Below are 17192 nucleotides of genomic sequence, written 5' to 3' on the forward strand. Positions count from 1 at the left end.
GAAAGTTCAACACGATTGTTAAACACGTACGAATATCAAAACCACAAGTATTCATTAAATCACGTTTATTATAATAAAATGCTTCAAAAGCTCTAGCCGTTAGCTAAACAGACTCACAAATATGTTTCAGATTATAAAAAGACGAACAAAATAATAAAAAATGATTTCTCTTTTTCTCAAGTATTCATCATGCCGTAGACGGTTCTATACTCATTTAACAGGGGATTAGATAGGACAACAAATTTCAATAAGGGGTGAAAAGAAATAGGCACGCTCGCGCAAAAATACGTTCATCAAAACTAAGATGCTTGTAAAAATTATAATGTGTTTCAAAAATGGACGAATAGGAACACGTTGGCACGAAATTAAAATGGGTACAACGAATGTGTCAAAACTGTCGAACCAGGTCGATAAACAACTAACATTAAGGGGCGAGTAGGATTACGATGGCGGTTAAAAAAACTCGTATGTCGTAAGCGTAGTTGGCGATGATGTTGGTTGCATGTCGGTGATCGATGGTTGTTGGGCAGGTGCCCTATGAAGCGGCGGACTGGGGCGACTGGCTGCATCGACGCCCGCTGCTGCTGCAGGTCAGACCACCCGACCCCGTCACCCCCTCACCCCGTCACCCGACCCCACCCGTCCTGTGACCCTCCACATCCCACACGGTAGTGCTACGCGGTCAACTGAACACGACTCTTATACCATTAGCCCACTTGCACCATTCCACTAACCCGAGGTTAAACAGTTAAACCGTTAACCTAGTGTCAAATTGTACTAGTAACCATGGTAACTCCAGGTTTAACCGGTTAACCCCGGGTTAGTGGAATGGTGCAAGTGGGCCTAAACGAGCAATTCTTGCATATATATTTATTTATAGATATATACATATATATATTGGGGATCCTGGAAACTATTGTAACGATTTCGACGAAATTTGCTATATGGGGGTTTTTAGGGGCGAACAATCGATCTCGCTAGTCTTAGGGAAGACGCGCATATTTGAGTTTTTATATGTTTTCCGAGGTCGGTCTCCCAGATATTGTTTATTTATATAGTAGTTTGTGCAACAGACACATAATTAGAGGCCTTAAAATATGAGTGTGGGTTTATGAGTTTCATTATAACACGAGTGTTTAAGATGTAATTTTGGACAGTTGCACACCATATATTTTCTATGACTGCGAAATAATATAATTTTAACATTTGAATGATGGCGGAATACTTACGCGACATAAGCCTCTTTCACACGCCAAAACGCGCGGTCAAAACGCTCAAAGATTAGCCCAGATACAAACTTATAATAATAGAGTGCAAATTCTTGACATTATGTTGATAAATGTGGTTTCAATAGACGTCCTAACACTCCTAACAAATGTGCAACGCCCGGAGCGGTCACCTTGAGGCATCATGTAGCTGTTATTTACACGCTGCGTTTTATTTTAAATTTAATTTGGCACTCGATTATTATTTTCCGTCGCGTTTGATATTATGTAGCATATGTTTCATGCACTCCTTTCTATAATAATTTTACAACGTGTTTTTCTACGTACACTAAGAAAAAAAAATCAATAGTAGTATATGTCTGTTCATACTACATGTGAAACATATGGGTCATCCTGAACGACTTTTACTATGTACCTAATCTGGAGTCGCGATAAAAAGTTGCTATGTATTACATACATTTCGGCGACTAATTACTTACGAGTAGATGTTCTAGGGTTCAGTATTCTTCCGCGCTTAGCATAAGAGCAGTAGCTCATTTGAAAATCTGTTTCAATTGTAAGACATATCGTACAAGTACAAAGTATACAATTGAATGACATTACAAGATGAGTTACTGCTCTTATGCTGAGCGTGACAGTATTAGTTACGTCATTATTCGTTTGTGAAGCGTAAAAAGCACCTCATGTCTCCTAAATCATAATTAAATTACCGATAAATATCACAAAAGTGTCCTTTAAAACTTTAGTCGTGTTCAGTTGTATCGCATTGCTGTGACTGATATATAAGCTGGCTAGTCCCGACATTCACAATGCACCTGAACCTTAGAAGCTTCCTGGATCACCATTTCCCCTTTTAAAATGTTAGGTTTTCTTTAAATATATCCGGGGTGTCTTCGATTCCAACTCTAGTAAAATCTTCCAGTAAAAAATAAATTATACACATATCTTAAATTAATTCTTTGGGAATAAAAATGAATGCTTCCTAGATCCTGTTTCCGACTATCCTTTCTATCCCTAAAAACCAAGAGTAATAAACTGGTACATTTTATATAGTCATAACGAAATGTACCCGTTTTTGCTTTTGAGTGTAGCTGTCGATAGGGGCCTTGCAACATTTACGTGTCTCTGCTTGTAACTTGCCTGCGCCGCATGCATGCGTACTAACTAACCTTTACCTTTCAGCATCCCTTCTAATACACTAACGTACTATAAGTACATAAACCAGCACTAAACGATACTAAAATATAAAGAAACTATTGTATTGTATTATGATTGTAAACCTCGAGGATATCCCTGTCTCATCTTGTTCTGTCACGGTGGTGGGACATTTGTCGGGTTATGGGTCGTAAAACTAGCGACAGGTAAAATCATTTATTTACATACAATATATATACAGTGGTACAACTAAACGAAATTAATAACTAGCTTTTAGCGACAGGTTAATTTTTAAATATGGAACTCTAAGATGCCCACAATCTTCGAGCAACACCGGCTTCCGACACGTCGGAAGGGAGGGGCCCAAGCAATATCTCACCGTACAAATCATTCTGCCATATTTCGCGGGGGGAAGGTGCACACAGTCGCACTTCTCACACAATTACATACAAAATCCAATCAAAGGCCCTACCGCGAACCACGTTCGACGTGTTGCCTCTCTATGGCACTTGTAAATTCATACGTGAGTGTGACAGGGAGGCAACACGTCGAACGTGGTTTGCGGTAGGCCCTCTGTAATGACGACACAAATACATAGAAAATGACACACGTCAAAGACAAATCTTGCAAACCTCGATCTCTTTTTGTGTACGGATGAGTGACTAGTGTCACAACACGTACACTAACACATTTTCTTTGAAGTATGTCATTGTATTCTGAGAGATGAGAAGTCGGATTTGTCGCTCGACCGATCCGCAATTTGTACTGAGCGAGTAAAATCGATAAATCCAACAATTACTTGAGACTAAAATATAATAATTGTATTTAAATGTAATTAAACGTATGATATGTAAAAAAAATATTACATGTGAAATGTAACACTTTCTTTTTGTAAATTTGATGTCCCCGACCTCTTTTTATAACAAAAAACCGAGCAAACAGGCATTTTTGTGCAGCAGTGTTCACGCGCGCATCTGGACTCAGTCTAGTGAAAAATCCAAGTGCAACTAGTTTTATTACCCGCGCTAGATTTTATTGACGCGCTAATCTTGTACCTCGGCAGAGGGGAAATAGTGCGAATGCCGCCTCCCTTCCGTGTTGCTCGAAGCCCACAATATATCTACTTTGAAGTTTGACTGTTAAACTCCGCGTCTTGTAAGTACGATGAATTTTTGTCATTTGTGCAATATTAAATAAATGAAGATGAGACTTCAATATTTTTCATTCGGATATACTCTTAAGAATCACAGTAATATCTCAAATATATTAAATACAATATTGCAATAGTAAATCACTTTACAACTACTTAAGTATTTAGCATATTTTGTTATAGAAAATATGATTTATATATTCTGGCACTATGTAGTAGTACTATTCACTCTATCAGAGAACTGCTATTAGTATTTTGCACACTATTAGTTGACTCCTTGCCAAGCAGTATCAGTAAGCCGTGTGTGACACCAAACTTCCTACGTAAGCTCACATGCCATCCGTAAACTTCCCCAGTAGACAACCGAGGTCGACTGATCTAAAGATTCCTATTTAGTATAAGTAATTGTAAATTTTAATACAGAAAGTTAGAATCAAGTTTTATCGATTCAGTCGACCTCTCATCCAAGATGAGATGGGTATATCATAATCTCAATTTGCATTGTTTAAATTCAGAATGATGTACCTTGAAAAAAAGCATTGTATCAATCTGTAAAGAATAAAGAAAGCATCCTAATGTTGACGGGGAAGATACGCCACCGACGCCGGTAGCGGGACCATAGCGAATAACAGAAACGTGAAAGGCAAACATTTAACCGTCAGAACGTAAACCAGGAGCAACCGTTGCTTCTGGAGGAGCTCTTGGAGCAGGAGAAGCGCGAGCAGGAGCGGGAGGGCGAGTGGGGCGCGCCGGCGCATGCGCAGGTGGCGCCGCCCGCCGCGCCGCCCGCGCCGCCCGCGCCCTCCATCCCGCTGTACGCCGGCGCGCCGCCGCCCGCGCCGCCGCCGCCCGCCTCCGACTCCGACCACCACCAGCGCCGTGTCTACGAGCAGTGGCTCAAAGCCTACAACGCCTTCGCCGCCGACCAGCTGCGCTACTACGAGCAGGAGGTCCAGAAGCTCCGTAAGATCCGCAAGGTGAGCAGTAGACCGCTTTCGTGTTCGTGAGCTTTACGGTAGTAGCGTGATAGCCTCCTCCGAGCTCCGACTCATTCGCAGGTACTAGTTACACCCGGGGGGTCGCACTGTGTGGTAACCGAATGATATGTACTAACCGGGGATTGTCCTCACGACTCGCTCCCTTCCTCCGTTTCATGTCGTGGTCTGTTTATAGTCGCTCAACAGCAAGCAACGGCAGCTGCGCAAGTCTGGGAACGAGCTGATGCCGAACGACGCGGCGGAGCTGCGGCGGGTGTCGGCCGAGCAGGCCGCGCTGCAGAAGCACCTCGAGGCCGCTAGGAAGCAGTCCCGCCAACACAGCATGCTCATACAAGTAAGTGAAACAATAACACGTCTGGGTAGTCAGCCGTGACTGTATGGAAACTACGTTCAAATGCTAGTCTGTGTCTGAGCGCCAAAGTTACACCGTTACGAAAAGAAAAAAAGCATCGATTTCTATGCTTAATGTTCACTATGTTGCAACTTTTAGCGGCCATAATACAAGTGTCTCAATAAAAAAAAAATTGCACCACTTTATCAAGTCAATTATTTTGTTAATTATTATATAGTCAAATCGGGTCCATATTGGGTTGCATAATCATTAATTTTCCTAATGTAATATAACGCATAAAACTCATTTCTCATAATTATTATTGTGCTGGAAATATTAACATTTGGGTCATTCCACCGTTTCGGGTGTTACACTTGAACTCATAAAATAAGGTTTTAATCGATATTGTAACAGGAACTACGAGGTTATAACTATTGATTCATCTACTACTTTGATAATATTTTCTTTTCCTGTACACACATAATTAAAGTATAAGACCAATAACGAGAGAATCACTAAAAAGTAGCTGTTTCGGGCGTTACGCGAATTGGCCTATACCTTCTGACCATCAGTACCAAAATGCATATTTTAGCGAATTTTGTCAAGTAACCTCCAGTTTTATTTATGTCAAGTAGTAATAGTTAGTATAGTCTACTGAAACACTGAAGTAACACTTAGTATCACTTTTTGTTTAATTTTAATAAAATAAATTACCTGTTTCGGGTGTTACTCATGGTTCGTTTCGGGTGTTACGAGTACGAAATAAAGACAGATTTATACGAAATTATGGCTCATTTTATTGCAATTATTGTATTTTAAATAAATTCGATTAAAATCATAAGTAATAGATGCTGAATTAGTATTAAATACATTAATCTTAACAATAAAACTGTTTCTCGAAGATATCATAATTATTTTTCTTTCGATTCGAATATTTCCGAAAATATTCACTTAATCAAAAAATGGTTGATGGTGACACGTATTCATTTTGAAAGATCTATCCAACGACACCCCACACCACAGGATTAAAGGCGAAAAAAAATAAAAAATGTTTTGTACTGGAGCTACTTTAAAAAAAAAAAATTTTTGGAATTTTTGTGTTACTACTTTGTCGGCATGATTGATTTTTGTATCCATGCCAAATTGCAGCTTTCTAGCACTAACCACCACGGAGAAAAGCCGGGGACGGACAGGCGGACGGTCACCACTTTTCGGGTGTTACACAACTTCAAACTTTAAAACATACGACTAAAGCAGACGCAAACAATAATTATTACACATTTGAATAGGTTCACATCATAGCCTTTCTTTGGCAAAACATGTTTAGCTGTAGTTAATTACGGGAAAAGTTACACATACTTTTATCTCTTTTTCGTTTCGGGTGTTAGTTTGAGACCACAGTCTAGAATACTCTTCTAAAAACCAATTAATCCATGCTTTTTAATATTTTTAAAGACAAATTATAAAATTACGATATTTTACCTGAAATAACTGCGAGAAATTTGTAACAGTTTACAGTTATTTTCTTTTTAATTAGTCTTGCCAATATCGCTGTATAAATTTAGTTTTACGCCTATCATTTAAAACGTTGCGATCAAGTACATGGAAAACATGTAAAAAATGGTTTTTTTTCGGGTATTTTTTCTGACATGAAGGTTTGGTATGTTTTCTATGGAAATAGGTTAGTGTTGACTTCATAAACCAATTTTCATTTTTGAACCCTTGGTAGCGTTTATTATGGAATGACCCATTTCTGAAAAATTATAACACAAACCTAACCTAACCTACCCCATTCTATACAACCTATGCAAAATATTTTAGAAAATACTTTCTGTTTCAGCTGTAGAAAAAATATGCGAAAAGAGTTTTATCCGTACTATTACATTATGACAATCAATTATTATGTGACGAGATATGATCCCAGTCAAATCATATCTCCATTATGTAACCATTTTCCAGGAATACGAGACGAAACAACGCCAGCAGAATCCTCAGTTAGCACAACAATCTGTTATAAGTCAACAACAGATCACAACCAACCAGACCGTCTACACTCAGAACCAGAGCATTCCTCAATCGCCACAAATGCAACAAACCGCCATCAACCGGCCGATGCAAATAGGCCTGCAGGGAACTGTTCAGCAACAACAGATTATAAGGAACCAGCAAACTGTCCTAAGCTCAGACGGACAGCAGAGGATAGGTCTAGTGACGTCGCCGCTCAACGCTCAAGGCCGCATCCTCCAAAGCGGACGAACGCTAGTGATAGAACAAACGGGATCTCCTCAACAGCAACTAGTCAGGCAGCTTTCCGGGGTTCAAGAGAGACCACAATCCGTCGGGATGGTGCAATTTGGGCAGCAGCAACTAGGAGTACGGAACACAATGCCTGCGGGCGCTCAAACTCCGCGCCCAGCCGGCACGAGACCCGCCATGTCGCCGCTACACGTGCAATCCCCACATTCGCAATCTCCTTTACATTCCTTAGCGCCACAGTCGCCTTTACACCACCTGACCTCGCCAATGCAATCGCCGCTGCATTCCCAACAATCTCCTTTACACCACACGTCGCAATCACCTTTACATCCCTCGACGCAATCACCTCTCCATACCCAGCAGTCTCCGCTCCACTCCCAACAATCCCCTATGCACGTGCAGCAGTCTAACGTGCCGCAGCAGTCCCCGATGCACCAGAGTCCTATGCATCAGAGCCCTATGCATCCGCAACAGAGCCCGATGCATGCACAAGGCTCGTTACATCAGCAGAGCCCAATGCATCAGTCTCCATTACATCAACAGAGTCAAATATCTCAGCAGTCGCCGATGCATCCTCAACAGTCGCCGATGCACTCGCAACAGTCGCCTATGCACATGCAGCAGTCGCCGATGCACACGCAGCAGAGCCCGATGCAGTCGTCGATGTCGCCGCAACATTTCCTGCAACAGTTGCAAGCTCAGAGAACGAGCCCGCAGTTGCCGACGCCTAGTAGGAGTCCACAAGTAAGTCTTTTAATTTTCTATAGTCATTTACACTATTAACTGACAATAATCCTCATTGCAAAGATATTTACGAGTACATATATCTTTATAAGAAACATAGCACTTCCAAGCACTTTCCTTATGCGCACTGCCAAGGAATGGAATTCCTTGCCGGCGTCTATATTTCCGTGTTCTTATAACCCGGCAACCTTCAAATCAAGAGTGAACAGGCACCTTCTGGGCGAGCTCGCTCCATCGTAGGCCACGTCTATGCCTCGGCTAGTCTGTGGCCATGAGTAAGCCCATTCATAATAAAAAAAAAAGCAGTTGGTCCAGCTTTTTTAAGAAAATAGTCAATGCTAATAAAATAAAATCAGACTTGTATGTCAAATTATCACGTCTAAGGGTCGTGGCCACTATAAGACGCTCTATATTGTAGTAATTTCCATTCTGGCCGATTGAATCTTAAAGATATTTTTGTGTAAAGAGATATTTAAAAAAAACTACTGTGTCTTTGTTATAGATATATCAACAATCACAAATACAAAGCCCGGTTTCGTCACATTCACCTCAGATGCAGTCGGTAAGAAACTCATTAATCTCATTATACAGTTAATGTGTTCACCAAAAAAATACTTGAGTCTTATTATTACATTGCTATTTTTCTAGTAGTTGAGTGAGATGACGCCCTAACCATCTATAAAATACTATGAAGTATCTAAACTTCAAAATCGAACTTGTATTCCGTATTGTAACAGGATTATACGACGAGTCGGTTCTCGCGGCCAGCGCCCGGTTGTTCTCCATTGCCCAACCGCTTCGCCAGGCCTCCGCATCACCAGCAAGGTAAGAAACTAGCATCGGATAAAACAGATTCGGCTTACTTTTGGTCTTCGTAGGATAGAGCAACGCAAAGTTTTGAAATCGCTCTCTAGTAATGCATCGATGGTAGATAGCCCAATCTGCAGAGCTTGCATGGAGGCAGAGGAGACAGCCGCCCACGTCATTCTCGAATGCCCAGGGGAGGCAGAATACCGGGCACAACTCGGCTCACCGGGGTCTCTCCCAGAAGTCGTCGGCGGCAACGTCGAGTTGCGGAAACCAAGCCCGCGAGAACCTATAACCTATGCATCGATGGTTAGCCGGAATTGTGAACCGGTTTGTTAGCTGTCAAAATATTGACAAATACGGTTTCCGAGCCTTAATCCTGTTGCAAAATGTTAGTCGTGCGTCAAGTAACTAGCGCTTTCGGCTTTTTGAGGAATTTATAGAAACAAAATTGTAGACTATATAAAACCATCGCAATACTAAGGTTTCTATTCCTCTTAATGTATTATCTATTGATTTGCTTAATATAATGTGAATATTTGTCAGGAATGAGAGTGGGAGTGCCGTTCGGCAGCCGGCAGCAGACGTCGCCGCTCGGCAGCCCTCAGCCTCTGCCTTCACCCGGCAACCCTGCCAATGAGATGGCGGTGAGTATTCCATCTATACGTATACCTCAAATGAAGTGACCAGTAGTTACCATACTTTAATCGTCATCATCTTCCGTGGTGTAATGAAGTCAAAATTGTATACTTAATCTGAATTAAGTTAGAAATTACTACTAGATAACCATTAGCCACTTCATCAACCGTTTCAGTAAGAATTTGATGAGGATGAGGATTATTTTTGATAGTTAGGTAAGATACGTACAGTCATCAGCAATAGTATCTTACACAACTAGGGCCGCAAAAATATGTGACACGTTCTTATTTGGAGCGCAATAAGAGCGCGTCATATATTTTTGCGGCCCTAGTTGTGTAAGATATATACTATTGCTGATGACTGTACGAGTATGTAAGGCAAGTGAATGAATGGATAAGGATAAGTTAAATACTGACCTAATTTAATTTTATTTGTCTGTTTTAACCGTAACTTGTTCAGCTCGAAAACAACGAGGTAACGAGGTGGTTCTTCGTCACGTCATGAATGCAATAAAAAACATTTTTTTCGACATTGTAGATTTCGAGGTTAGTTCCATAGTAAAAGTTGCTCAGTATAATCCCAAAACCTCCCTGGCAACGGGAACGCACTTATTTTTTAGCCACCCTGTATTTAATTGTTATTTAAACTGAGCATAGATCCTAAGACCTCGAAATTAGCCTTATTTTCACGTGGTGCACTCGAGTAATGTAACATATATTCCAGCGGCAACAAATGCTGCAACGGCAGCAGTACAGCCCGATGGGCGGCGCGCCGCCGTCGCCGTCGCTGTCGCGCTCGCCGCACGTGCGCACGCCCACGCCGTCCGCGTCGCCCGCCGCCTCGCCCGCGCCGCACGCCGACCACGGCGGCGGCCACCACCACCACATGGCGCCCATCCCGCCCGGATACAGATACTTCAAGGTACCTAATGCATTTGAAATTATAGTCTGTATCTTTAGGTATTTAAATATTTTCGGGTAGTTATAACATTTACTGGTTAACCGACCGATTACAAAACCGCCTGGATTAGTCACTGAACGACCTGACTTTAACCTACATTATTTGATCGTGTCATGTTTTCATCTACTCTCAACTGGCATAAGGAGCCATTTGAGGGTAGATTTTGTTTACTTTTATTTAAATACAAAGATACAGAGTATAGTTGAAGCGCTTCCTTCCTATTTACGTCATATTAAGTACAGTCCAACGTCAAATAAACGGGAATTATAACAAATCTTGTCGAAATAATAATGGTAATGGCATGTATATAAATTAGATATACCTTTTGATGGTTGGGTTGGGTTAGGTTATCAAAGACAATTATTTTTATCGAATTGTTTTGTTTTAAAGACAGGTTTTGTTCCACTTTGTGAGATTATTAGTTTATTGGTAATTTTATTTATGTTCTCACTCGTATGTATACCATGTATTGAATATTTTGCTTTGTTCAGGTTGGCCTATTCGGCGGCGCCCCCGTGTGGCCCAACAAGGACGACGACCGCCGCAGGCCACCCCACATCAACAAAGTATCCATACTAAAGCGGCGAACACCCCCACGCCCGAGGTTCGCCGGCAAGAGCGCCCCCGGCACCTCCGACGAGCGGCCGTCCGAGGAGTCCGCCAGTCAGAGCCCCAGCGAAACGAGAGAATTCGTACTCTACTCGTCTGATGGAGTAGAGTACTCGGCCATGTCCGACGACGCCGCGAGAATGGGCTTCGCGAAAGACGACGATGACGATATAGAGGAAATAGTCGAGGAACACCTAGACGACGCCGATATAGTGGTAGTGGAGCCGGGAGCGATATCGCCCGAGGAACGAATCGCGACCGAGGAGGACTTTGAGGAGCTCATCGACAGCGGGAAACCTGAGGACGAAATGGAGGAGGAAACTATCCCTGAGAAAACTACTACCAGAACCGAGACTACAACAAAAACTGTAGCCGTTATAAGCTTGTCCACTGCTAATAAAGCTTCCCCTAACGTACAGCAATACAAGCTGGTGAATCCGTCACAAAGCAGTGCCTTGTCGAGGCTACCAGTCTTAAGCGCCACCGTGCTCTCCCCGCATGCCAACAATAAGATTCTAAACGAAGTCTCACAAGCGACTGTCGCTTCTGTTTCTATCGCAAACCAGACCATTTCAGTGCCCGTGTTAAAGAGCCTTTCCGTTCCTATCGGCGGTCATGGTGCCGGTGCGAAACCTCAGCTCAAAAAAGTGCCTCTTAATTTAAATAATCCACCCTTAACTATCAACATGTCCACGCACCCACAATCGAAGCCGATCAGCTCAGTCATCAGCGTTATATCTTCGAACATACCTAAAACGGCAACCCTGAATCCAGTGATTACGCTCGCCACGTCCAATACCGCGGCCGGCGCGTCCAGAGTACCAGTGTCGATACTAACGCAACATCAAGTCAAACAAAAGATCGTCAAAACCATTGAAAAGCCAATGGCTTTGTCGCTATCTAACACTAAGCTCTCTAGTCTCTCAGTGACGCATGACGCGACATTGCCGGCAAAGATATTCCAAGATGAAGCGGCGTCCCCTGACAGCACGGTTGCCTCTGACACCCACGCGGACAAAGAAATACACCAGATAACTACTACCGCGCAACATTTGGGTGCGATGACCTCCCAAGGTTTAGCTCATTTAGATCATAAACCACCTCCAATAATCAAAGAAACAAGCAAAGATATCGACATTGAGACTGAAATCAGTCAGCAGACTGAACTGCCACATTCGTTATGTATAACTGATAGAACGCCATTGCTGCTTGGAAAGGCGGACATAAAAAGCCCCGATCCTATACCAGAAAAGATTCCCGACAACATCATGGAAGGGGACGACGAAGATAAACCTGAAGACAGTCTACAAAGTAACCTATTACTCTCTTATAACAAATCGATCTCAGATCAGTCACAAAATACGTCAGCAGCTGACAAACAAGCGCAAGAAAACGTGGTAAAGACCATTAAAGCTATCGCGAACCAAACTAAAGAGATGGTCATCGATTCCAACATGCAAATCACATCTGATATGACTCAAGAATCCGTACAGATTTCCATACCATCCCCTACTCCGTCACAGGAGAGGTATTTGAATGACATCACTATGCAAGAACACGCGGAAACTGTGGAAGGTAATCAGAAACGCGTGGAGACGTTCGAAGACATGCTGTGCATGCTAGAGAATATAACAGATGACGCTAAACCGTTTATGAAGCAACCTAATCCTAAACCGAATCCTCAAACTCATGCTCCACAAAATCCTAACGTAAATCCTGCCGCAAAACCGGAAAATAAGGAACCAATGGAGCAACACAGTTTCCCTAAACGAGATACGGACAGATTGAGCTTACAGTCCGCTACTGTGCCTCAGCTCTCCCCGCTCTCTCAGCCATCAGAGTTACAATCTAACATGGCGAACGTATCCCAACAACTGCGGACCATCATGTCTTCCCTAAATACAGCCACGTCGAAAGTGGATGCTCAAACTGTATCATCGCTAATGAGAAAAAATAGTGACGCCACAGCCCCCACGCAAGTCAATTTCGAGAACCTTCTGCCGTCGTCCAAAGTTGAAGTTGCGGCTTCGAGGCCGTCACCAGTGCAGAGGATGGAGAAACCGATAACGTCCATCCCTAATTCAGACAGTTTGCCCATGAGCGCGGCACAAATGCTCGGGTCTCGCGTCAACACGCTATCATCAATGGGTCAGAACAGAAAGTCCCCTACAGTATCATCTCCCATAAGCTCTCCTGTGGGCATGCAAAATACCTTAATGAAGTCCCCTGCTCAATCACCCCTGATAACTAACCAGGGTTTCTCTTCTAACGAAGACATGAACGCTACGTCTGTAGCTTCCCAAATTATTCAAATGCCAGCGCTCTCTAAAATACACAGTTCGTCCGCGCCGCAGTCAATAATGCATTCCAACAACACTATTACGACCACTGTCAGCGGATTCCAAAAGGGACAACCATTGCCTACGAGCATATTAGGGCATACATTACTTCAGCCCACGAGACAAATTAATACAGGCAATCTCCCTTTCAACCCTCAAAGCATTAGCTCCAGTCAACCCCCAGCGTTGGTAATGACGTCGCGACCTGTAATGGGCAAGGAACCACCGCCAAATGTGACCGTCCGCGCTCACACTCTAGTTAGCCCAGGAATGAGCCAAATGAACCAAATGCAGACGAAACCTGCCCAGGGACCAATTAATTTTATAACGTCTTCCAAATTATTGCATACGCAATTAACCTCGCCGTTGAAACGATCTAAATCTACCGATGAACCCAAGACAGAAGTTATTGTAGGTCACATACAGCCTACTAAAAGGCATAGCGTGGAATCTGTCATTGTGAAATCGGAACCAATGGAGACCGACGAGCCGACGGCGACTTCTACGATCGTTACAGACAACGCTGGCAACAAAATCATACAGCAGGGTTCAGCCAATCAGAGGAATGATGAGTCTCAGAATGTGTTGTTAAAACAACTGCTGCAGACCACTACCTCGGCCGCAACTGTTGTCCCGCAGCGGACGATGACTATTCAAAGGACCGCACCGGCTTTAGGGACAATACCCTCGCTAGAAGCCCAACTAGCTAGACCTTCAATCCCACCACCTACCCTAGCCTTATCACAAGAAGTGGAAATACCTAAAAACTCGCCACGGCAAATCATGACGCATAATACACAAGTCAGTTCTCCGTACACTAGTCGACCGAGCATGCAGACTATTCAGACGATGCAAGGCATGCCCATGCAGACTACCATCCCGACATCTTCTATGTCACCTTTGATGCACTCCTCCACACAGTCGCTCATGGACGTACGAAAACCGAGTATGAAAATTATGACTAAAGAAGAGACCACGCCGTTGCCGGAGAGTTCACCGACAATAAAAACGATGCCAATGTACCCCATGGGCATGGACGCTCAACAAATCCATCAAGCGATAAAGAAGGAAGTCACGCCGCCACAACAAAGCCCTGTCATGAGACCTTTCACTCCCATGGATGTTAAGAAAGAGCTGCTCGATGAGAGCTCCCAGCAATCCGCAACCTCTGGAGTCTCCACTGCTTCAGACCAAGGGAAACTCGACCAGCCAATGAAGGAAGAGTTTCCTGAAAGCGTCAACATGGATCCTTCCGCGGAGGCTAACGCTCCCGAAACGCCTTCCGAGGCCAAAAAACGCAAGAGGCGAGAATATCAACAGAAGAAGAGGAAACAACTACAACTGAACATGAAAATGGCAGCAGAGAACAATGTGAGTGCAGCGAACGCCAAGAAGAGACCGCGAAAGGGCTCTCGCTACGAGGAAGATTATGATACGTTTATTGACAATCTGATGGCTCAGCTCCGGCTACTGCAGCCAATGCAAATTCAAGAACCGTCCCTAACTACTAACTTTGCAGTCTGCCCACTTTTCGGGTCCGGAGACTTGACAAAATTAAAGAACAAGGACTACGATATTATGAAGGGTGATCTGGTTGGAGAATTCGGCAACGCAAAGATTCCGAATGTCGCTGATTACTACAACACGAAGCCTTTTGGCGACGACGAGCCACTGCCGGAGAAACCGCAAGCGTCTACTCAAAGAGGCTTCTACGATCAAGAATTCCAGCCGATCGTGTTTGATGAAGATCCAGAAGATAAGAAATTGGACTTCATTTGTAAGGAGCGAGACACGGATACTCCAGATAGCATAGTGAGCTGTTCGAGTCCCGAGTGCCTTGATATTGAACCAGCGAACCGCTTCCCTGGTCTAAAACTCATTGATGACGACGAAGAAGATGAAGACAGTGATTCCGCAATGTCCGGTAAAGTGTCCCCGATCATACCTCTCATCGCGCCTGTTCCCATCAGAGTCAAACCAGTCTCACTGTTCCATTTGAAGGACGAAGATGGCTCGACGGCGCTGAAGTGCCTCGACTCAGACTCGCCCATGAAGACTGTCGACTCGCCAGGCAGCACAGAGAGCAACGAAAACGTAACAGTAACACTAACATTAACATCCGGTGCCGCTGAAGATATACTAGGCGTATTGAAAGAACTTGCGGGGATCTTACACATACCACCGCCAACTTCCTACCAAATCGTAGAAAGAACAGCTACGCCACCATCCCACAAATTGGGGCTGTACAGGTCAAAAGGCAAAGATGGGAAGGAGGGCACGCCTATTGACATTCAAAGCATACTCAACGGAGCGGCTAAGTTTTGCCGTCACTGTGATGTAGTAATATTAGATTCGGTCGTCAGAGCAAAGGCGTCCGAATTCCCATTGCTATCAGCAAACAAAGGCAACGCCGAAGACATCCTGTGCGATAGCGATTCAGAATTATACTTCTGTAGCACGCAATGCTACGAACGATTCGCTTGGCGGCCCACAAACATCATTCTAGACGGAAAGTCGAAAGCGCCCGTAAAAGAGGACGTCAAGTCTGACAACGAGACGAACCTATCTAAAGACCGTGATGACTTCGACACGGCGTCCACAGAGAGCATGGAAACGGACGATTTAGACATCAAACCGGACATCAAGGACGAAAAAATGGACCTGTCCTTCATAGACTCACTGGACAATGACGAGCTGATGAAAGAAGTCGGCGAGGACGTCGGATTAGGCGGCTTAGATGAAGACCTCAAGAACGAATCAGACGAAAAGAGCAACCAGAGCGTAGAGAAGGAAAAATACAGAGGCATTCGCTACAAAGCGTGGTCGCCGGGGTGCATCGGACCGCCCGTAAAGTACAAACGGCCCACGGACCGGGAGCTCACCGAACTTGTATTCAGAACTGGGGTCGCTATAATGCCGGTGACTACGGAGGATTCTCGACGTTGCGAGCTATGCGGGATCCAGGGCGACGGAGTGGCGGATGGTGTTTCAAGGCTACTGAATTGTGACGTGGATCGATGGGTGCACCTGAACTGTGCGCTGTGGTCTGAGGGAGTGTACGAGACGGTGAGCGGCGCGCTGATGAACGTGGAGACTGCGCTAGCGGCCGGCTCTAACGCCACGTGCGCTGTGTGCCGCCGCCTCGGCGCCACCGTGCGCTGCTTCAAGGTAAATAATTATATCTCATCTTTCAACTTTCTCGTTCATCTTAAATCCGTTACAAAACAGAGCAAACTTTCAGTAAATTAACCTCTGGAATCCCAGGGATCTAAACTTGCCAGTCAAAAAGAGATCTTGAAGTTATAAATTTAAATTTGATTGTCATTTCGGAGGCGATATCTCTCGTCCCTGGGGCTCAAGAGGTTTTTTTTTCTAATTAGCCTGTTGTAGTGTCCCAATGCTGGGCAAAGGCCTCCCCCCCGGATTTCCATGGGGAGGTTAAATTAAGAATATTTACAAATAATTTACTTTGAGCTGCAAAATTGCATGGACACATAAATCAATATCATTCATAAAGTGACCTTGCAATTTACGGCTGGGTGTACCTTGAGGAAAGAAACTTTTCCAGTTTTTATGTTGTTCTAAATCATCTGTCTTAATGTTACTCTAATAAAGAATTGCTGGGATAGCGCTGGGAGACAACAGACTAATTCCAAGAATTATTCAAAGGTGCGGTGCGGCAGTGTGTACCACCTCGGCTGCGCCGTCAAAGACAACTGTGTCTTCTACAAGAACAAGACTGCTTTCTGCGCATCACACGCACCCAAGGTAAGTCACTCTTGGATCTTTTTGTTTGATTTAAACACCGCAGCAGAGTACATTAAAAACAGAAAACCTTCAAACATAAATCGTAATTAAAAACATAATTTTATTTGTAGTAAAAGCTGGGCCGGCAAATTGAGCTTGAGCTGCAGGTTACGTGTAGCGCACTACCTGTTAATTACAAATGTTAATAATCAGGCCTCTCTTACACGGGGC

The 17192-nt window shown here is 43.8% G+C and overlaps 1 protein-coding gene across 1 annotated transcript in view; it reads left to right on the forward strand.

The window, feature by feature from the left end:
- Positions 1-17192, forward strand: part of LOC134664346 (histone-lysine N-methyltransferase 2C-like) — a 77862-nt gene that overhangs the window by 42777 nt on the left and 17893 nt on the right. The window contains exons 41-50 of the mRNA XM_063520920.1: positions 531-590; positions 4194-4508; positions 4705-4863; positions 6820-7860; positions 8363-8422; positions 8598-8685; positions 9214-9314; positions 10030-10227; positions 10758-16382; positions 16884-16982. Of these exons, the coding sequence (XP_063376990.1) occupies positions 531-590; positions 4194-4508; positions 4705-4863; positions 6820-7860; positions 8363-8422; positions 8598-8685; positions 9214-9314; positions 10030-10227; positions 10758-16382; positions 16884-16982 (7746 nt within the window). The remainder of the gene's footprint in view (positions 1-530; positions 591-4193; positions 4509-4704; positions 4864-6819; positions 7861-8362; positions 8423-8597; positions 8686-9213; positions 9315-10029; positions 10228-10757; positions 16383-16883; positions 16983-17192) is intronic.

This window comes from Cydia fagiglandana, chromosome 5, assembly GCF_963556715.1.
Source record: "Cydia fagiglandana chromosome 5, ilCydFagi1.1, whole genome shotgun sequence".
In the NCBI taxonomy this organism is placed as follows: Eukaryota; Metazoa; Arthropoda; class Insecta; order Lepidoptera; family Tortricidae; genus Cydia; species Cydia fagiglandana.